Below are 22,353 nucleotides of genomic sequence, written 5' to 3' on the forward strand. Positions count from 1 at the left end.
GTGGGTGGTTAGTGGCTGGAGGGCCAGTTCCCAGCCCTAAGGAATAAAAAGGGGGCCCCAGCCATCAGACACGTGGGAGAGCCTCCGGGCCTGAGTGAGTAAGCTGTCCCACCCCCACCCGCTCCCCAGGACACTGAGGGCCAGATAGAACATTCTATGCTTGGGAAGAAATAACCATAAAACAGGAAATGCGTTGCTCTTTCAAAGAAAGAAAGACATTTAAAAACTGTGAAAAATAAAGTTTGAGCACCTACATGGAGTTAGTAAAATATTTAGTATGAAACTCTCTCCCAGGCCTGTTACACTTCAAGTTTACTGTCACTGAAGCAAAGCGCTTATCATTCCTGGGACTTTCAGCTTGTAGGGGCTACCTTTTTGTTTTCCTGGTTTTAACTGGCTCCGAGCTTCCCAAAAGCGTATTCTATTTAATTTCTAGCGTCTACTGAAACCTTTCTTGAACAGGTAAAGTAAAAATTCAGAACTTTATTTTAAAAACCTTATTTCTAGAGTTCTAACAAGTTGGCAATGTCTTGTTTTTAAGTAAGCAAATCAAATTAATTGGATTTTAAAAACACTCAAATAAAAAATTCACTTTTAACTCAATATTGGTTCATACCATATGCAGCTTGACTAATCAATTACTTTTTTAAAGAATCCTAGATTCTATGATAATTTACAATTTTTAGACTTATGTACAGAAAGACTTCCCAAGCTCAACCAGTGCGTATGTATCATAATAACATACCACTCCCTCCATAGAAGTTTATAAATCAAGCGTTTTACTAGAATTTCAAACGACTGGGTCACAGTGCTTTTCAATATTATTTTGATGACTTTCCTTTACGGAGTAATATTTTAAAAACTACCATTTGAGTAAAAGCAGAGTGAGTAAGGTGTGCTAGTATTAATGTGGCTCATTTATACGTCTAGTGAGCGAGCTGAGCAAACGGGTGAGTCCGCTAGAAGCTGAGAGCTGAGTGCTCGGCTCCAGCCACGTGAGCGCCTGTGGGGACCGGCCTCCGTGCCTCTGCCCGGGCTGTCCTGCCTCCCACACTCCAGGTGGCCATTCCCAGTCCCTGGAGCACCAACCCCAGACCCCAGGATGCCCCAGCACAGTGTGGGTGCTCAGCAAAGGCTTACTACATGCCTGAGCCAGTCACAACCTTTACACGTAAGCTCTTTAATACACCACGTTTCCATCCATATCTCTATCACATGCACTTATTTTGTTTCTCACGTGACTATTAGAAACCACTGCAGGTTTATTATCCCCAGTTAGCAATGAGGAATAATAGCGCCCGACTTTCCCACAGTGGCAGAGCTAGCAATTAAATCCTCCCTGACCAAAGGCGTGTCCTCTCTCCATCATTATCTGCCTTAAATGATGGGGTACACGCTGGAAACCCACCGTGAGGGGAAAGGCATACAGAGGAGCCTAAATCATGGGCTTAGCTCCTGAAGTGCTTAAGCAGAGGCACAAGACCCACCCACAGAAAAGGAGGGAAACTCCGAGAAAGTATAGGACAGGGCTAAGCGCCACACTGTGCCCTGGGAGGAGAGGGTGCCTTTTGTGGGCGTCAGCCTAATCCTGGAGGACTTCCCGGAAGAGGGGGCAGCATGACCCTGCAGCCCATGACACTCCCCCTGCGGAAAGGGCCGAGAGCTGGTACAGAGAAAACAGGAGAAATGAACATGTAATGGCTTTCAACATCTGACTAAACCAGCCGTGGGCAAACTACGGCCCGCGGGCCGGATCCGGCCCGTTCGGCTGTTCTATCCGGCCCGCGGAGCCGAAAGAGCGGAGGGTTCTCTTGCTCTCCCCTCCGCTCCTTTACTTTGAATGTATATTAGTTCACACAAACACTCCATCCATGCTTTTGTTCCGGCCCTCCGGTCCAGTTTAAGAACCCATGGTGGCCCTCGAGTCAAAAAGTTTGCCCACCCTTGGACTAAACTCATGTGCTTCAGAAAGCAGCCAAGGAAGATAAACAGCACCCTCCCTCCGTAAGAAACAGAACAAAACAGAAACTGACATCCAACCACAGAAAGAAAAACTCCAGCTTGTGATAGGACGGCTAGGAGACAACGCATTCACTTGCTTTTTAAAAAGAGGTTATCCTCCTTGCCTTGAACAATGTTACTTTAAGAGTTATCTTGACTCTGACTCCCAGGCGGCCAAGAGAGTTCCCGAGAAGAAAGGCTGCCCTGTCTCCCCATTGCTACGCTGGTGCCCCCTGTGCTAGCCTTTGGTTACATTCCCTTAAGCATCAGCCACGGAAGCACCACGGAACTTGCAGCCAGGAGCTGAGACACTTAAAAAAATCAACACGTGCCATTCGCTTGACCAATAACATCCGGAAGGTGCCAGGGAGGAAGAAACAGGACAACAACGTAGAAAGCCCCACGGGGGAAGCCAGCACCTTTCCCGTTCACCCACCCCACCCCGTGCCTGCAGCGACCTTCTGAGCTCCGGCCAGCTCCTCCAGTACTGAGGCACATCCCGCCGTCGGCAGCAGTTTCTCTAACACTCTTCTCACTCGGTTGGCAGACATTTACCAAGTCCCACCTTGTCCAGGGTGCCCAGGGAGAAAGACAGATGGAACTCTGTCCCTGCTTTAGACCTTCGAGGGCCTTCCCACCCGCACCCCATTCCCGGCTCCCAACCAGTCATTTCTTCCCTGGGCACACTGTCCCCTAAATTCAACTGTTGCTTTTCACAGCTGCCAAAGTCACCTGGTACCTGGACTATTTCAATGCCATGTCAACCTGAAGCATTCTTCTCCACCACCGGGAAGTGCTTCATTATCACCTTCAAACCTGCGGGCCAGACCTCACTGCCCGCTCCTTGTTACCTTAGCATGGAGATCTGCAACATTGTTTCTTTTTGTTTGTCTTCTATTTAAACAGCATTTGCCTGATCCTGCACTGTTTGGGGAAACGTAGCCCTTTTTGTGTTACTAAATGCCAGGTTTTTATCAGCATGGGGTCATGTCTGATTATGCTGTTACTAATGAGTATCACTGTTTCTTGGATGAAAAGACCAATTCATGATTTTGCTATTGGTTTGAAACATGTAGTTCGGAACTGCTGTTGATCTCAGACACCTTCTGTGTAAAAATGCACCAGCCCCTGTCTTCACATTTCCAAAGCAGCTCATGTGACTTCAGTGTTTTAGCTGATGGGTGTGGGTTCTGCGGACATCACTGCCTGTCGGCATCAACACTTAGAGCTGCTCCCTGTGACAGGTCATCTGGAAAAGTCTCCCTGCAGCCCCAGAGGGGAAGCCTGCTGTGGTGGACTAACCCGTGTCCAGCAGGTGTATGCCGCTCTGGTTCAGTCACCTCGGAAGGTTCTCGCCCTGAGAGGGAAGGAATTCTCGGGGTGCCTTGTCATCCGCGGGGTGGGAATCTCTAGCGGCAAAGGATGAGTCATCCCGGTCCTGACCCAGAAAGGGCTCTTCTCCCCGCACCCCTCTAGGACAGGCCGAGCAGGTGCAGGAACTGAGGGAGGGCCCCCCTCTCGGGGCTGGACGGCTGAGTGGAGCACGCATTCCCGCCCCGGCCCCCACCGCACGCTCTCCTCCGTTTTCTCCGCCCTCCCGGCGGTTCGTTTTTCGGAACCCGGGACGCTCTCTGATGGTTTGCATTTTCACAACCTACCAGGTCAGGTCCGGGTGAGCCTCCCAGCTTCCTCCAGGCACGACCCGGGCCTTAGTAACCAGTCCCAGGAAAGCCGCGTGGGACCTGCTCGTCTCAGCCCGCACCGCCTGGGTGCTGACCATGTGGGCTGGGTCCTTAACAGACACGAAAAACTCACCCAACCGGAAAGCCCCGGCCGGCCACGGCCCGAAACGTGACCCTCGGATACAGGGCAGCCGGGCCCAGGGACCTCCTGCTGCGGGATTCAGGGACCGGTCTGGCCCGGGGCGACGGGGCTCCGATCGGCTCGGTGCCGCCGGGAAGGTGGCACCAGGGTCCCTCCCAGGCCTGGCGACGCCCCGGCCGCCGAGGGGTCCCCCTGCCGGTAGGGCGGGGTGCAGGCCGGCTCCTCCCGCCCGGCCGGGCTCCGGACTCCGGGGGCAGCGGCGGGGAGGCCGCCTTCGCCCTAGGCGTCCCCAGTCGGGGTCCGGGGGCCGGGACCCCGACGCGGCGGGGGGCGCGCTGAGCCGCGGCGGCCGCAACAGGTGCGCCGGGCCCGGCCATTACCTGCAGGCGGCTCCGCGTCGGGGCGGGAGTCCCAGGCCCAGGCTCCGCCGCCGTCCCCTCCGGGAAGGCCGAGCTCGCCGGCCGCACGGACCTCGGCCGCCTCGGGACAGCGGCGGGGGCGCGCAGGTCCCGGCGCGCAGATCGGACACCGGCGCGCCGGGGACGCGAGGGCCCCAGGGACGGCGCGACCACCGATCGGGCTCGGGGCGGCGTCTCCAGCCGGCGACCCGCCGCCACCCCGGCTCCGAGCTGCGGCGACGTGCGGTCCTGGCTCCGCGCGGCGTTTGGTCCCTCCCTCTCGCCGTCCTCCCGGCCCCGCCCCCGGTCGTCAGGGCAACCGGCCGACGCCGGCCGCGGAGCAGAGGCGTTAGGAGGGGAGGCGCCCGGCTCGGCCCGAGGGCCTGGGAGCAGCTGGGCATGGAGCCCCCGGGTAAGGGCCCGGCGGCGGGGAGCGGGGACGCCCCACAGGCCTTTTAACGTTTTTGACCTAAAAATACGGTCCCCCCTCGCGCTTTTCTCTTTTGGAAAGAGAAGGGGTACACCTGGCTGAGGGGTCCGCTGGGAGCCGGGGGTCCGCGGGGAGCCTGGGCTGGGGAGTTCGGTAGTGGGGACAGGTGGATGTAGCGCCCCCAGGTGGTTCCTCCCGGAATGAACCCCGAGCAAAGCGGGGCACTGCTACTGTTCCTGTCATTGGTGTCATTATTTTGGTTCGTTTGGGTCATGCATTGTAGATGGTCAGCCTGGTTCTAAAATGTCAGCAATTGAGCATGCAACGAGAGTGGGTCTTGCATTCGTTAGAGGAGAAAAAAAAGTTGAGCTTTGTCCGAGCGTATTTGACTAATGGCCAGAGTTCTACAAGGTAGGACACGCAAAAAATACCATTTCTTTTCGTGTTTCCCGCATTCTTTGGCAGGTGGCGTGCATTCTGGAACTATCAGGTCTAACAGGAGTTGTGACTGTTTTTCTGCTTCTCTAGCAACTAGTGCTCAGCCTTCTCTCCCGGGTTGGCTCCTTTTATTGCTCCTTTCGTTCGTGTTTCTGTAGAGACTTAAACAATCTTCAAGATCTTAAACCTTGGTAGCTTTGACCCCCAACATCGCCTTTCTGTGCAGTTTTTAAAAAAATATATATTTTTCGCCCTGACCGGTGTGGCTCAGTGGATAGAGCGTCAGCCTGCAGACTGAAGGGTCCCAGGTTCGATCCCGGTCAAGGGCATGTGCCTTGGTTGCGGGCACACCCCCAGTGGGAGGTGTGCAAGAGGCAGCTGAATCGATGTTTCTCTCTCATCGATGTTTCTAACTCTCTATCCTTCTCCTTTCCTCTCTGTAAAAAATCAATAAAATATATTAAAAAATATATATATATATTTTTATTGATGTCCGAGAGGAAGGGAGAGGGAGAGAGAGATAGAAACATCGATGATGAGAGAGAATCATGGATCGGCTGCCTCCTGCACGCCCCACTGAGGATCCAGCCTGCACCCGGGCCTGTGCCCTGACTGGGCATTGAACCCTGGCCTCCTGGTTCCTAGGTCCACACTCAACCACTGAGCTACAGTTACAAAAGCGTAAGTACGTAGACCAAACCCATTCCCTGGGAGAAATGCTGGCATTTTCTTCAGGTCATTAGTTTTCAACAAGATTTTTAAAACTTGCTTTTAAACTCATTTGCCAAGGAGAAAGGTTACCGTTGCGAGTTACAGCTGCTTCAGTGGATTTGATCCCGTGTCCCGCCATGTGCCGGCTGCTGCATTTCACGGAGCCTATTGAGAGAAGACGAACACACACACTCAAGTTTCTGTCTCCTGTCAAACGGTAGCGGGCTGTGTTCATTCTCTGTCTAGAGAAGAAGTGAATGGAAGGGAAAGATAGTTAAAAAACAGGGACTTTATTTCTTCCGCGTTGTGTCATGGTTCAACGTGTGCACCGTGCATTCAAGTTCTCCAGTGCTCACGGTCTGTGGGCGCAGCGCTCACAGCGCCTCGTAGGTTCCAGATCAGGGGTGGGCAGACTTTTTGACTCGAGGGCCACCACGGGTTCTTAAACTGGACCGGAGGGCCGGAACAAAAGCATGGATGGAGTGTTTGTGTGAACTAATATAAATTCAAAGTAAAGGAGCGGAGGGGAGAGCAAGAGAACCGGATAGAACAGCCGGATCCGGCCCGCGGGCCGTCGTTTGCCCATGGCTGTTCCAGACAGTGCTGGGGGGCTGGGGGCACTGACGGTGGAGTGGTGATGGGGCCATCCCAGGAAGACTGAGCACCCGCTCCCCAGGAACAAGTGAAGCCACTTGGGACCTAAGCGGGAGGGGCAGCCTACAGCGGGAAGTAATACAGGCAGAAGGAAGGGCGGAGGGCCTGAGCCTGGAGGTGGTGTGGGCTTGAGGCTCAGAGGAGGCAGAGTTGTAAAGCTGCAGCTAAGATGACTGAGGGGTAGGAAGAGAGAGAGAGAGAGAGAGAGAGAGAGAGAGAGAGAGAGAGAGAGAAGGCTGGAAGAGCCACAGGACGGGAGCCAGACCAGGAAGGCTTTGTAAAACTGTGCCAGAAATGTGTCGCGCATGTGAATTACATATTTTGAGATGGAAAATATTTAAGTAATCTATGCTTGGCGAATAACTAAATGTATTCTTTTCTACATAGTCTTAAATACTTGTATCAATTTAATCTTAAATAATTCAAACAGCATTTACCTTAGGAAATTCTTTCACAGCCTAATAAACACCATTTTGGATAAATATTTACTAAATCACTCGCTGTTATTAACTATTTAATAGGCCCTGGCCAGTTTGGCTCAGTGAATAGAACATTGGCCTGCAGACTGAAGGGTCCGGGGTTCAATTCCAGTCAAGGGCACAGGCCTGGGTTTCAGGCTTGATCCCCAGTGTGGGGCATGCAGGAGGCAGCCGATCCATGATTCTCTCTCATCATTGATGTTTCTATCTCTCTCTCCCTCTCCCTTCTTCTCTGAAATCAATAAAAATATATTAAAAAATAAAAATAAATAAAAGAACAAGATTAAGTGGGTTTTTTAAAGGTCCCTTTTAACTTCAAAATTAATTTTTAATCAGATTTTACCTGATACTCAAGTTATTTCATTGTCTCAAAGATATTGGAGATCACTATGGCTATGATATTACCAAGTACTACAATTATACTGTTATCACTGCTTTATTAAGAATATATTATATTGTTATACCGATATTATCTAACATTTTAAGCCTGGTGTTTGCATGCTAACCTTTTGTTACCCAGGGGTTTTAGCATCTTACAAGTGTACTTGAATGTGGCATCGGAACATTGATTTCAAGGAAAGGTCCTTCTTCATTGCTTTTAAGGATGAAACATAGATCTAAGGACAACACCAAGGGCCACGAGGAATTAACCCCCAGTCAGTCTTTTCCATCCTGTTTCCACACACTTAGTTTCCTGTTACTTTCAGGCGTGACCTTTATTAACCGAGTCGTTAAAACCCCATGAACGTCAAGTCCTCAAACCCACGGCCGGGCCCACTCTGGCCATAGGCTGGGAGACGGCTGCCACCGTTTTGCAGAACAAGTCAGTCACCCAAGGGGGCCCCAGGGGGAAGGGCAAGTTCAATGACCTTGGGCTGCTCCGACGGCCTTGGACTCTTGGCTTCACATTCACATCTTTAATTATTTTCTTCCTAAACGAACGCGGCTGTTGGAAAGATAACCCAAGCATGAAACCAGGGCAGATGTACACCAAAAAGGAAGTATTTCCTAGTGAGGGACACCACCGGGGGGCAGCGCTGGGCGTCTTCAGCCCCCCCCCCCCCATGATCTTTAGCCCACCCCATCGCCCTGAGCAGACACAATCTCAGTGGGAAAAAGTGAATATTTATAAAGCGCAGCACCAAGATACGCCCTAGCTGCACATGCAAGCCTATTGCTGCTGCCCGCTACCAACGCTGGGCCTCGCTTAGGGCCCCCCCCCCCCCCCACTTCACCGCCACGGGAAGGCCTAGCAGGTGGAGATCGGAGTCATCCCTCTGACTAAGAGGCCGACGCTTGCACTCGAGGAGGGAAGACTTTTCTCCCAACTCCCAACCTGTTTCCCAGGGTCTCCCTCACCTTTGCCTAGGACCTCGCCATCTTCCCAGTGGCCGCGGCCAGGAGTCCCCGTCATCCCTAACCCCTCACTCCCCGCCTCTCCCAGCAGCTGCTGCTCTCCACCTTCAAAACACCCCAACGCGGCCCTTTCCCGCACTCCCCGCGGGAACCTCCAGACCTGGGGCGCTGTGGGTTTCTCTCCCCTCCCTGCCCCCCTGCGCTCCACGGGGCGCCCAGAGCGCGCCCTTGTCCGACCCCAAGGCGCTGTGTTTCTCCTCCGCCAACATCGCCCCCACGTTCTTACGATCCGCCGCCTCTTCACACTCATCCCGCATATGGTCCTGGTACCTTACACTCGGGCACATCCATCTTCTAGTTCCTTCGGCCTGGGCAGCAGGTGTGACCCAGTGTCCTCTGTCTTAGCTTAAGTGCCACCTCATGCGTCCCTCCTGCCTCTCTAGGCGGCGCCCTCGCCCAGCTCTGCTCTTTGCTCCTCTGCTGCCCTGGGGTGTGCAGCCCTTTGGTGAATGGAAACCGTTCCCCCGCTGGGCGCCGCTGGTGGGGAGGGGCCCGCCTGCCCGCCTGCCCGCAGACTGGCCGGTGTCTGACCCGGAGCGAGCCTGGCGCAGGCCTTAGCTGCCTGGGCAGCGCTGCTGTGGGCAGCAGGGGGCCTTCCGGAATGTTCTTCTCTTGGGTGCCCTGAGCTTTAAGAAGAAAGCCATTCCCTCCACAACAGGAGGCTGTGCACCGTGAGGTTCAAAGGCTTCCGGTCAAGTTCAGGTAACTCGGGCTCCCGTACCGGCATGTCAGGGGGCTTACCCACAAGGCCCTCTTCTTTCTTTACCGGCCTGCCCCAGGCCTTGTAAGACTCTCATTCTGTCCAGAGAAATACAGGAAATAGGCAAGCCATCTGACTTGGGGGATCCAAGTACTGCCGGGTCATAGACCCCAGAAAGTACAAAACTTTAGCATCACCATGGGCGACGTGTGTGTTAATGCCCTGCGTGACCAGTAGGAATCTGAGTGATGAGTTACCTAACCCAGGAATGTGTTCAAAAGTCTGTGTAACAATTTTTTTCAGGTAGTCTTGGCCCCTAAGGAATATTCGTTCTATCGATTAGCTTATAATTCAAATATCATTAAGAAATACATGCTTATATAAATCAGGGTTAAACTTAAAAAAAATTGCAAAGCAACACCTTTTAAATAAGCAGCTGTCGTTTAAAGCCCCATCAAAATACGACAACTCATCGCCACGCTGGCTCCGGTGCTCAGCGGGTCACGGGAAGGGGCCAACCCACTCGCAGGTGGCAGCCGCGTCTCACCAGGCGCTGGGGTTCACCCAGCACCACCCCCGGGCCAAGTCTGCTCCCGATGCCTTGGACCTGGCCGTGGTCCCCTGCCGGGAACAGGAAGCACTGTTAGGGCTTGCCTGCTGGGGGACCTGCCCAGCCAGGCCCAGGGCCCAGCGAGCCAACCAGGTTAAAGGAGGGGCCTGAGCCTTCGGCCTCCCCGAGCGTGGCCTGTGACTCACCAGGCCCAGGAGGTGGTGCGGAGCTCTGCAAGTAAACAGCATCTCCACGCTCAGCTCAGCTCACGGGCAGGGGTGGGCGGGGCGGAGGCCAGGCCATCTGGGCATGCTCATCCCGGAGGCTCCCACCTGCGTCCGGCGTGCCTCCCCCGGGAGGCGGGAGCACTCCTTTCTCTCCGGCCCCAGGTGCCGGTGGCGTTAGCTGTGCCCGGCCCCCTTCCAGGCTGTCTCCTCGGCCGGGTCCTCCCATCCTCACACCCTCCGCTTCCTGGTCTCTGCCTCCGATGTGCTGGCTGCCAGCCACCGACCTGTCCTACAGCCCGCCTCTCAGACGTCACCATCGCCATCGCTTAGAAGCTGCCGTCTGTTACCCTCCCCCAGCCCACGAAGGGCTCTGAGCTGAAGGCGAGCGAGACCCTGCAGGCTCACAGCTCCAGCCCCTCGAGACGTAAAGGAAGCGCCTTGCCACAGGAGGAGTCGCCACCAGGAATGACTTCCCACCTACCTGTGGCTCAGGGACTCGCATGGCAGGGTGCGCTAGGGCTCCGCGCCCCGCTGCGAGTCGTGAGGTGGGCTTTTCAGGTCTTTTCAGGGAATGACACTTCCTGCCGAGATGGAGGCGGCCCGTTTTCACACCAGATGCACGTGGATGTGCAGCTTTTCCTAACGTGTGGCACGTCTATACACACATAGATACACATCCATGTGCTTCTTGTTTTGAAAACGTTCAGAGCTCTAGAATAGTTCAGTCATGCAACGCACACACCACCTCCTCAGTTTGCCACATTTGAGTCTCTCCGCACCCTTTTAAAAATATTTATTTAAACACTAGAGGCCCGGTGCATGAAATCCGTGCACTGGGGGATGTCCCTCAGCCCAGCCTGCACCCTCTCCAATCTGGGACCCCTGGAGGGATGTCCATCCGCCGTTTTAGGGAGCGGGCCTAAATAGGCGGTCGGACATCCCTCTCACAATCCAGGACTCTCCCAACCGTTTGCCTGCCTCTGCCTGATTGCCCCTAGCCGCTTCTGCCTGCCACCCTGATCACCCCCTAACCACACCCCTGCCAGCCTGATCGATGCCTAACTGCTTCCTGGCGGGCCCGATTGCCCCTAACTGCCCTCCCCTGCCATCCTGGTCACCCCTAACTGCCTGCCCTGCCAATCTGGTCGCCCCTAACTGTCCTCCCCTGTAGGCCTGGTCACCCCTAACTGCCCTCCCCTGCAGGCCTGGTCACCCCTAACTGCCCTCCCCTGCCAATCTGGTCGCCCCTAACTGTCCTCCCCTGTAGGCCTGGTCACCCCTAACTGCCCTCCCCTGCCATCCTGGTCACCCCTAACTGCCTGACCTGCCAATCTGGTCGCCCCTAACTGTCCTCCCCTGTAGGCCTGGTTGCCCCCAACTGCCCTTCCCTGCATGCCTGGTCCCCCCAACTGCCCTCTCCTGCAGGCCTGGGTTCCCCCCAGTTGTCCTCCACTGTTGGCCTGGCCCCTCCAAGCTGCCCCCCACTGCAGGCCTGGCCCTCCCCAACTGTCCTCCCCTGCAGGCCTGGTCCCCCACAACTGCTCTCCCCTGCAGGCCTGGTCCCCCACAACTGCCCTCCCCTGCCAGCCTGGTCACCCCCAACAGCCCTTCTCTTCTGGCCTGGTCACCCCTAACTGCCCACAACTGCCCTCCCCTGCAGGCCATCTTGTGGCAGCCATCTTGTGTCCACATGGGGGCGGCCATCTTTGACCACATGGGGGTGGCCATCTTGTGTCTTGGAGTGATAGTCAATTTTCATATTACTCTTTTATTAGATAGGATTGCTGACAGTATTACAGATGTTCCACCATTTCTCCCCTTCACCCCCTCCTCCCAGGCCTTCACCACACTGTTGTCTTGTCTAGTCTCTCCCACTCTTATTCTCCTTTTCTCTCTCTCCCTGTCACCCCCCCCCAGGTGCACACAGATGCACGCACACATGCACACACATGCACACATGCACACATGCATACACAAGCACACATGCACACACATTTGAAGGCAGTTGTGTATATCCCTGCACTTCAGTGTACATACTTCAGGATGTTTCTCCTAAGAACTAGGGCATTTCCCATGTAGCCCCAATACGGTGAACGCATCCCCTAAACTCAGCATTCTGATATTATCTCATCCTCCGCCCCCTTCCTGTTTCCTTGGGGGTCTTCCTATTAGCCTTCATTGCTGTTCTTATTCCTTTGTTTTTTAATATATATTTATTTATTTCAGAGAAGAAGGGAGAGAGGAGATAGAAACATCAATGATGAGAGAGAATCATTGATTGCCTTATGCACAGCCCCCTACTGGGGATTGAGCCCACAACCCAGGCATGTGCCCTTGACTGGAATCAAACCCGGGACCCTTCAGTCCACAGGCTGATGCTCTAGCCAGGGGTGGGCAAACTTTTTGACTCGAGGGCCACAATGGGTTCTTAAACTGGACCGGAGGGCCGGAACAAAAGCATGGATGGAGTGTTTGTGTGAACTAATATAAATTCAAAGTAAAGGAGCGGAGGGGAGAGCAAGAGAACCAGATAGAACAGCCGGATCCGGCCCGCGGGCCGTAGTTTGCCCACGGCTGCTCTAGCCACTGAGCCACACCGCTAGGGACGGTCTTATTCTTTTGCAGACGACCAGGACCCCGCCCAGGATTACCCGCTGCATGTAACTGTCATGTTCCCCCAGCCCCCCGCATCCCGAGCAGTCTCACGGATGCACACGCTTTCTTCCGTCTCTTCCGTGACGCTGACATTCCGTGACAGCTTCCGGGCCAGCTGTCCGATAGAATGTTCCAGGCCGGATGTCTCTGATGGTGCCTCGGATGTTTTAAGTCACATACTTTGACAAGGGATGGCGTGCTACCCAGGCAAGGTGTCCCTTCCCAGCAGGGCAAGGCGTCAGTGCTGCACGACATTTGGAACAAAGTCATTGCCGTCACTGACACAGGGGAGGCCGGTTTTCTGGGGTGAAATGCGGGGAGCGCTGGGGAATCTGCCCTGATCACTTTAGGTGCCTGATGGCTTTAACATGGGATCCACAACCCCAGGTCAGCACGTGTGGCCCTGCCCATGCCCGTGGCCCCGCCCCCGCCCGTGGCCACGCTCCGGCAGCTGCTGCAGAGCTTTCCCACTCAGGTCGGCGTGACCCAGCTGCTCGGGGTGGCCCGCCCTGACCCCGTTTGCACAGAAGCTAAAACCGGTTTGCGGTTCCCTCTATAAGTACTGACAGCTGCCCCGCACACTGTACCTGCAGTGCTTTCCCATCAAAGAAGGAAACAAATAGAAACTTCTACCCCCTCCTTCCTCTTCCCCGCGCTGGGGATGGCCAGGCGTGTCTGCCTCTCATTTTCTTACTGCCTGCACGGCCAGTGTCTTTATTTGCTTTGAGATCTGAAAGCTTCAGGGAAAGAAGAAGCTACCAAAACCTTGGAGGCCACGGCTAGTCGCTCTCGGAGATACCCCGCCTGGCCGGCTAGGAGCCTCGCCAAGAATCATCCTGGTTCTGACCCGAGAAATGTCCCGGCTGGCCACTGAGCCGTGGCTGGATTATTTCCACCTGTTTAACACGCAGAGTCCGCGCTCCATGCGAGCGTGTGAGAGTACACATTCGGAATTTTCCAAACTCCCAGGAAAACCCCAAAACGGAATGCAGTGCAGTAAATCACGGAAACACAAAACAAAAATATCTGCTGACAACAGCCCAGTTATCAGACGTCTTTGTTTCCTAAAAAGGGAAAAGGATCCAAACGATGAGGCCTCTTAAGCGACACACGTGTCTCCGGTCCCCGAGCCGTTCTGAGCGGGAGGTTGCTAGGAGACAGGATTGTTACGGGAAGTGTAATAGCAAACACGTGCTTTCACGGGGGGCCTGCGATGCTCCGTCCTGACCACGGTCCACACCACGGTGGTCGCTCACTCTGCGCGACACCGAAGCTTGCGCCCTTTTCGGTCGCCCAAAGGAGGGCGTGTTGGTGACACTGACCCTGTCCGGGGCCTGGCACCCGGCGCCGCCTCGCCCATGAGCGGTCAGATGGCCTGGGTCACAGCTCCCTCAGCGGGTCAGGCGGGTTTGCTGCAGCTGCTTGTCCTCCCATTGAGGTCATTGCCAACACGACTTCCACGTGGCGCCCTGCACTTTGAGTCAATTTCAGGTAAAAAGAGATGAATTTACAGGGTGCCCCCAGCACCCAGGTGCCCATCAGAACGAGTGTTTCTGCTCTTAATACCCATGACAAGGGGGCACCACCCCTCCCTCAGGAACAGCTTCCTGTGGACAGTAGGTCCCCCACCCCCGCATAGACTATGTCGTGGTCCTCATTCTTTGAGGTGCCACATTCCAAGTGTGCGTTTCTTTCCCTTCATTTTCTCTTTTTTTAAAAATATATTTTTATTGATTTCAGAGAGGAAGGAAGAGGGAGAGATAGAAGAAACATCAATGATGAGAGAGAATCACGGATCGGCTGCCTCCTGCACGCCCCACACTGGGGATGGAGCCCGCAGCCCGGCCATGGGCCCTGACCGGGAATCGAACCGTGACCTCCTGGTTCCTAGGTTGACACCACTGAGCCCCACCGACCGGGCTCCCTTCATTTTCCAAAGCTCCACTGTGCATCTGAGTCTTTGCTTTAAAAAACCTCAGTGATCTCTCCCTTGGTGGCACTTGCCACACACCCTCGGGGTCCTCTGGCCTGAGCCGTCTGGAGCGGCCCTGCGGCTCACCCCTGGCGCCGGCGTGCTTGTCACCAGCAGACGCTGAGCAGGCGTGGTCTTGGCTGGTAGTAACCGGGACCCGACCCTGTGGCACGGCAGGCCCTCGAGGCAGAGCAGCCCGAGTGATGTGGGCACCGAAGCCCGACCCAGCGGAGCTGTCTAGCTGGATTTGCACTGATGCCCCCCCAGAGAACAACGAACCCCGAGAAGAGAAACAAACCCCGAAGCATCAGATGCCTGTCAGGGGTGGCTGAACTTGGCAAGGCCACCCAGGGCCACGGCAGCATCTAAGACCTGCTCCTCCCTCCCCACCCGCAGGACCCGCCTGGGGGCTGAGCCCACTCCTGCCTGGGGCCGAGGGGCCCTCACTGTCCGTCTGGAGGTTGAACTCCGGGGGAGGCGGGAGGAGGCCGAGTGGTGGGCGGTGGGTGTGAGCTCTGGCCGGGCTGGGAGGCAGGAGGGGAAGAGCCACAGCTGGCATCCGGGCTGAGGGAGGCGGGCCAACTCAGGGAGTGGGTCCCCTCGCGGAGGGGCACTGTCAACGGAAATAGAACCCCGCCCGCAGTGAGGACGTGATGTCCTCGGGTGTGCGGGCCTGTGGACCTGGGCGGCGCGGGCCTTCGAGGGTTTGGGACGGGGGCGAGGTGCGTGGCTTTGGACTAAATGCTCCCTTACAGCCATTCCCTGAGGTGTCTAGATGAATCTGTATCGCTCTTCACCATTCACTGGCTTTTTTTTTTTTTTTTTTTTTTAATATATTTTACAGAGAGGAAGGGAGAGGGATAGAGAGTTAGAAACATCGATCAGCCGCCTCCTGCACACCTCCCACTGGGGATGTGCCCGCAACCAAGGTACATGTCCTTGACCGGAATCGAACCCGGGACCCCTCAGTCCGCAGGCCGATGCTCCATCCACTGAGCCAAACCGGTTTCGGCTCACTGGCTTTATTAAGTAGGAAATCTAGGGAATTTTTTTCTGATAATGTTTTTCTTGGTTAAAAAAAAGCCTTTCTCATAAATTTGCTGCTGCTGGGCTAGTCCTGGTGATAGGACAAACCCTCGGGAGGGCTGGTTTTGGCAGAGGCCACACGCACATTTCCACTTCTCTGTGTGACTTACGGGCAAGGCTGGCAGCGATGCTGCAAACAGGACGTGGGGCCTGGCTCAGCCTGCGGCTGCCGCTGCCTGGGAGGCGCCGGGGAACGTGCCCGCCGCCCGCCTGGGGCCCAGGACTTGCTGTGACGACTCTGCACACCGCCTGCCAGGGCTCAGCTGCACCTAGACCAAGGCTCCGCCATACCAGGACAGGCCTCTGAGTTAGGGATTCTTCTTCTTCTTTTTTTTTTTAAAGAGGCTTAGTATGGGTTTAAATGCATTTAAAAGTCAGTTTGTCACATATGATTAAAAAGCCTGTGTTTCTTTTAAAATGAGTTTGGGGATACATACATAGGACGACTGTTGTCATGGCGTGTGCCGTAGAGACTTGGGCTGAAGGGAACGTACGAATTGGCTGGCCATCCAACTACTCATCCGCCAATCAGAGAGCGTTCGTCAGCCCTGTACCTCTCCCTTGATCCTGGGTGCTCTTGGCCTTTGGCCTTTACATGTACATGCTATTACTTATTTAAACCTGCATTTACATGTACATGCTATTACTTATTTAAACCTGCATTTACATGTACATGCTATTACTTATTTATTTAAACCTGCATTTACATGTACATGCTATTACTTATTTATTTAAACCTGCATTTACATGTACATGCTATTATTTATTTAAGCCTGCATTTACATGTACATGCTATTATTTATTTAAACCTGCATTTATAGACACATTTTATTATTTATTTAAACCTGCATTTACAGACACATTTTATTATTTATTTAAACCTGCATTTATAGACACATTTTATTATTTATTTAAATCGGCATTTACATATACGTTTCATTATTTATTTAAGTCGGCATTTATATATACATTTTCTTATTGATTGATTGATTGGCATTTATATATAAATTTTATTGGTATTTACACATACATTTTATTATTTGTTTTTTATTGGTATTTACGTATATATTTTAGAATATCAAGTTTCACAAACATTGTTGGTATTTCCATTGGGATTAAATGGATGGGTCATTTGGGAAGAACTTCATAGCATCCAACCTTCCAATCCCTGGGCTTCCCTTACCTCCTCGTCTATATATATAAAAGAGTAATATGCAAATTGATGGAACGGCGGAACAATCAGAACAGCCGCTCGACCAGATGCTGTGAGGCGCACTGACCACCTCTCGGTCCCTCCCCCTGGCCGGCAGGCTCCGATCCCTCGATGGTGAACGAGGAACCAGGGCTGGGTGACAGCGGCTGCTGGCAGCCGGGGGAGATGACCCTGATCACAGGCCAGACCTAGGGACCGTACCTGTGCACGAATTTCGTGCGCCGGGCCTCTAGTTTATTATATCCTTAATACATTCTATATAAAATTATATGATTTTTCTCCATGAAGGTCTGACACATTTCGTAGGTTTATCACTAGGGTTGCTGTATTCTTGGTGTTATTGTAAATTATATAACTTGTTAAAATTTAATTTCTAATTGTTTGGTGTATGAGTAGCTAACTTGCTAGGTACATAACCCTATCATTTTTAACCCTTGGCCACCGCTGACCTGTGCCCCTCTAGTGTGGCCCTTTTCAGATCGTCATCGAAGGGGAATCGTTCACTATGTAGCTTTCTGAGCACTACTCCCCTTAGCGTGACGCATTTACAGTGGATCCGTGCTGTGTGTATCGATTGTTTGGTGTTCTTTCATTGCCAAGTGGTGTTTCTTTGTATGGATGCTGCCTGGCTCATTTCTTCACCATCGGAGCAGCCTAGTCTGTTTCCACGCTCTGGTGCCTTCCGGTGGGTTTCCATGGACATTCACAGGCCGGTGTTCAAGCACAGGCTCCCGGCTCCTCCGGGGAAATACCGAGGATGGCGGCCACCCGGCTCTACACAGAAGCTGCCAGGGCACGTGAGCATCTCTCTGGACGCCACGTTGGCCATCTGCCTTTGCTGCTTCGTGCCCGGCTCACCTTGCCTGGTGTGTTCTGAGCCTTTGGTTTTTTCCTGGTTGGTTTGTAAGGATGTTTATAGGGAATAGGTACCCACCCTTTGTCAGCCGTGTCGCCCGTATTGGGACCAGCTGTGTCATTGTCTCCTGTCTTGGTCTACCAGCGAGTTCACCGAGGGAGAGAGCAGCTCCCTGGGTCCGTCAGCTCACGCAGCAGCCTCACTCGTCTGAGACCTTGGCCAGCCTGTGGGGGGCCGGGAGTGAAGCCGGTATTTTAAAAAAATATACATCTTATTGATGTCAGAGAGGAAGGGAGAGGGAGAGGGAGATAGAAACATCAATGATGAGAGAGACTCATTGATCGGCTGCCTCCTGCACGCCCCCCACTGGGGATCGAGCCCACAACCTGGGTGTGTGCCCTGACCGGGACTCGAACCCTGACCTCCTGGCTCATAGGTCGATACTCAACCCCTGAGCCCCGCCGGCGGGGCATGAAGCCCGGTGTTGCCGGGGGTGACACAGTCGGCCTGTGGGAGAAACTGGTAGCTCTCTGCACCTGCTGAGGGTCCCATCACGGAGCTGCTCAGAGGTCGTCCAGGTCACGGGGCGGGTGCTCCCTCGCACGCCTGGCCCCGTGCACCTGCCACACACTCAGCGACCTCCTTCCTTAGGAGCGGGTGCTGAGGCCGGTCTCCTTCTCTTTCAGAAGCCACGCCCTCCTCACGGCCTCACCCCCCTGTCGTGGGCAAGGTGACCCATCACAGCATCGAGCTGCACTGGGACCTGGCGAGGACGGCGAAGCGGCAGGGGCCTCAGGGGCAGTGGGCCCAGTTCTCCATCGAGGAGGAGGACCGCAGGACGCACACCTACGGGGTCGTTTACATGTGGGTGCTCCCGGCGCTCAGCTGCGGGGTCTGCGGCCTCTAGAGAGGCCCGTTTGGAGGTTCAGGAAGAGGAGGAGTCCGCAGCGCCATCTGTGTCCATGCTTCTAGGAATCATGATTCTTGGAAAACAGCAGTAACTCTGAAGTCAAACCTCCGGCTCCTCTGGGGCCCCCTGGGCTTCTGAACAACCCGAGTGGTGTATTTAAAACCCCGAGATGTAGAGACAGAATCAAAGGGGGGCTTGGTGACATTAGCCGGGGCGCCCATCAGGCGGTCTGTCCGCAGGTGTGGGCTGGGGTCCCCCAGGGCAAGGATTTCGATGGCGAAAGAGACAGACACCATCTCTTCTCCCCACGTCCCCCGTGCGGGCGAGGCTGTGCGGGTCTCATTTACGTCCTCGCTGCTGGGCGGCCAGGGGCACGGCCGCCCCGGAGGGACCCAGCCCGACGGGTGTCCATGTCCTCGCGTCTCCCGGGGCCCTGGGAGCTGCCCTGGCGCTGTGGGGCGGGCATCGGGGCCTCAGAGCCCAGGCCCCGTGCACTTGGGACACGCTGGCCTTCCCTCGCAGGCCCGGGCGACACAGGCCGGCCACGAGGTGGCAGCATGACACTGCGGATCTGCTCCCGGCCGGTGTCCTTCAGACCAGCCAGGCCCTGCTTTCCCCGCGCTGGCAGGACACCGGCCTGGGATGGTGGGTTCCAGAGCCTCTTCTCCACTTCCTGGCTCCCGCTCGGGTCACCGCCAGCCAGTCTTGACCCTGTGGCGCCGTCCTTGACCCTGCGGCGCCGTCCTTGACCCTGCGGCGCCGTCCTTGACCCTGTGGCGCCGTCCTTGACGGGGCTCTCCTCTCTCAGGTCTAGCTCCCTTGGGACCTCCCCGTCGGCCTGCCATCTCCCCGTCGGGCAGGCTCCCTGCTCGGGCTGGCTCCTGGCTGTCCCCCAGGGCCCCCCCTGCCCCGCACGTGGGGGGCTGACGGAGGCAGCCCTGTGCCTCCCTCCTTGCCTTGGATCCCTTTACCCTACCTTGCCACCTGAACTTTCTGTTCTTTTTAAAATATTTTTATTGATGTCAGAGAGGAAGGGAGCGGGAGAGAGAGAGAAACGTCAATGATAAGAGAGAATCCATGGATCGGCTGCCTCCTGCACGCCCCCCACGGGGGGTCCCGCGCACATGCCCTGACTGGAATTCAGCTGTGACCTCCTGGTTCGTAGGCCGACACTCAACCACTGAGCCACACGGCCGGGCCTGCATTTCCTTTTTGATCTTCCTTTTGCCAGATTGTCTGCGTGGGGCTCCAAAGCCCAAGGACGAAGGTGCAGCTCCTTAGACTGACACCGACGCCCCTCGCGGTTTCCCACAACCCGCCTCCTCATTCTGAGAGCGACCTCCGTCCCGTGGCCGCGCCTCAGCTTTTCCCACACGTGTGCTCAGCTGTTCTCCCTGTTTGGACACACTTCTCCCCTTCCCCCCTCCCCCCATCCTCTGTTCTGCCCCAGTCACATGTACCTCGCCTATCCACCCTCTGACTCCCGTGACTCCGGTGCCCCGCCTACACGTCACTCATTCCCTCCAGTGTGTGAGCGGGACCCTCCTGGGGCCTGAACTGCCTGGACGTTGGGGCGCAGCCCCGGGCAGGCTCACTCCCCCGAGGGTCCCACTGGAGAAGCACAATAGCTGTCGGACTAGCTGGTCTCATGTTCCAAACGTGAACTTTAAGTGAGGACAGGTGCCACGCGTGAGCGTGATCGTGTCTGCAGAGTCTGATTGCGTGCTGGCACCTGGGCTAGCGCTGTGGCCTAGCGGGCACGTGCTGGGAGGCGTGGGGGCCACGGCGACTCGTCCCTGGTGCTCGAGGTCCCGCAGGCTAGTGTGGGAGGCGGCCAGCGGCCGGGGCCGAACCTGCCGAACAGGCAACATCAGAGTGCCGTGTCTCCCCCCCCCCGCCCCCGCCGGGACTGTCGGGGAGCACGCACCCAGTGGCCTGGTGTCCTGTGTCTCCTCCGTCCAGGGGATATGCCACCAGGCACGTCGTGGAGGGGCTGCAGCCACGGACCCTGTACCGCTTCCGCCTGAAGGTCACCAGCCCCTCGGGGGAGTCTGTGCACAGCCCGGCGGTCTCCGTGTCCACGGCCAGTGAGTATGCAGCCCCCTGGCCCCTCATCCGCAGGCCTGGGAAGGCGACGGGGTGGGGGTGCGGGATGCAGGCAGATCGCGTGCTTCCTGCTTGGCCCCACCAACAGCAGAGACAGTTCCATTTTTTTTCTTCTTGTTTTTAAAATATATATTTTATTGGTGTTCTAGAGAGGAAAGGGGAAGGACGGAGAGAGAGAAACGTCGACGAGAGAGAAACATCATTGATTAGCTGCTCCTGCAGGCCCCCCACAGGGGACAGAACCCGCCACCCGGGCATGTGCCCGACCGGGAGGGGAACCGGTGGCCTCAGGTTCCTGGCTGCACGCTCAGCCGCTGCGCCACGCCCACCGGGCACGGCCCCTGCCACACACCGGGCCGGGGACGCCTGACGGCTTAACCAGTCAGAGCTGGCTCTGTGCCCGCGCCGTCCTGGGCACATGGGCACAAAAGGGCGGGGTCCTTCCCCAGGGAACGGCCGGAGCCGGCGCTGAGCCGCTCTGCCCGGAGCCCCAGGCTGCCTGTCACAGGTGCCGGCGAGGCGCCCGCTCGGTGCGCTGTCCCTTGGGGCGCCTTGAGGGACACACCGCTGACTCCTGGGGGGCGGGGGGGGGGGGGCTGCGAGTCGGGAAGGAAGGCCAGCTCTGCTTCTGCCCCCAGAACAGGGAGGGAGGCCCCGGCCACGGCCCGCCCCGGGCAGACAGGTGGGTCGCTCTCAGCTGGCTGCTTTAAAACGTCTCAGGGAAGGGGGCTCCCAGCGCCGTTCCCGCCTGGAATGTGGTGAAGGTCACGCTGTCTGTCGGGAACGTTCTCCCGCCCCCTGGAAACACACGAGTCTTGTTTTCGGTATGTGTGGTTGCACGAAGGAAACCGTTCTCCTGTGAGTCCAAGTTATTTTAAAATGTTATTCAGTGTAGCATTTGGTGTGCGTGCATGTGTGTGGCGTGTGCGTGCGTGTGATTGCACGTGTGTGTGTGCTTCTTCCCTGTGGCTCTGAAACGTGTCCTTTAGCCTGGTGCGTGGACACGTCTGTGTGGACGAGAGGGACCAGGTTCCGCGTGGTCCGTGATCGGCTGCACGGGCCTCGGGTGACGTTGGCTCAGCAGCCAGAACTTCCCTGCAGCGGGCGTGGCGCCGGGGGAGGGGGGTCCCTGGGGCTCGCAGCACAGGCGACGCCCCCACCCCCCTGCAGGCCCCCCTCCCTCCTGGCTGCTTGCTGCTCCCTTAGCTGTTGTTTATAATGCGGAAGCCCACTCTCTTAAGGAGGCGGCTCATGCTAAATGGGAATAAAAATGTGCACATTATACAAAACCCCGAAACGCTCCTGCGGGCTGGTCGTTTGCATTCGGTTTGAAAGTGTTTCAATAAATCACAGAGGCACGGACTGTGTTTGCATCAAGGACGCTCGGCCTTTTCCCAGGTAGAGCACAGAGGCGTGCTGAAATGCGGCGTCGGTTTTAATCCGCTGGGCCCTTAACGAAGGGAGAGCAGCTGCTGCCTGTTAATTGGCAAATCTCTTCTCCAACGCGCTCACCACTTACTCACGGCTCTTCATGGAGACGGAGATTCCGCCAGGCCAGGCGTCCCCACGCACCGAACCCGGGCGATGACCCGCTCCCAGGAGCCAGGGAAGGCCTCCCGAGGACCCCCTGCCCTTCCCTCCCTCCCCGCGCCCCCTGTGGTCCTGCCTCATGGGGTCCAGCAGCGCGGGGAGCCCTGGGGGCCCCCTCCCACATTTGTAATTGCAGC

The 22,353-nt window shown here is 55.9% G+C and overlaps 2 protein-coding genes across 2 annotated transcripts in view; one reads left to right on the forward strand and one right to left on the reverse strand.

The window, feature by feature from the left end:
* The window catches only part of DHX32 (DEAH-box helicase 32 (putative)), a 20,786-nt gene extending 16,312 nt beyond the window's left edge, over positions 1-4,474 (reverse strand). The window contains exon 1 of the mRNA XM_080642724.1: positions 4,206-4,474. The gene's annotated coding sequence lies outside the window, so the exon portion shown is untranslated. The remainder of the gene's footprint in view (positions 1-4,205) is intronic.
* An 82-nt stretch (positions 4,475-4,556) lies between these two features.
* FANK1 (fibronectin type III and ankyrin repeat domains 1) overlaps positions 4,557-22,353 on the forward strand; it is a 32,570-nt gene continuing 14,773 nt past the window's right edge. Inside the window, exons 1-3 of the mRNA XM_080642726.1 lie at positions 4,557-4,635; positions 18,297-18,474; positions 20,483-20,607. Coding sequence (XP_080498852.1) covers positions 4,623-4,635; positions 18,297-18,474; positions 20,483-20,607 — 316 coding nt within the window. The 5' untranslated portion in view covers positions 4,557-4,622. The remainder of the gene's footprint in view (positions 4,636-18,296; positions 18,475-20,482; positions 20,608-22,353) is intronic.

This window comes from Plecotus auritus (assembly GCF_963455305.1).
Source record: "Plecotus auritus genome assembly, chromosome: 9".
Taxonomy (NCBI): domain Eukaryota; kingdom Metazoa; phylum Chordata; class Mammalia; order Chiroptera; family Vespertilionidae; genus Plecotus; species Plecotus auritus.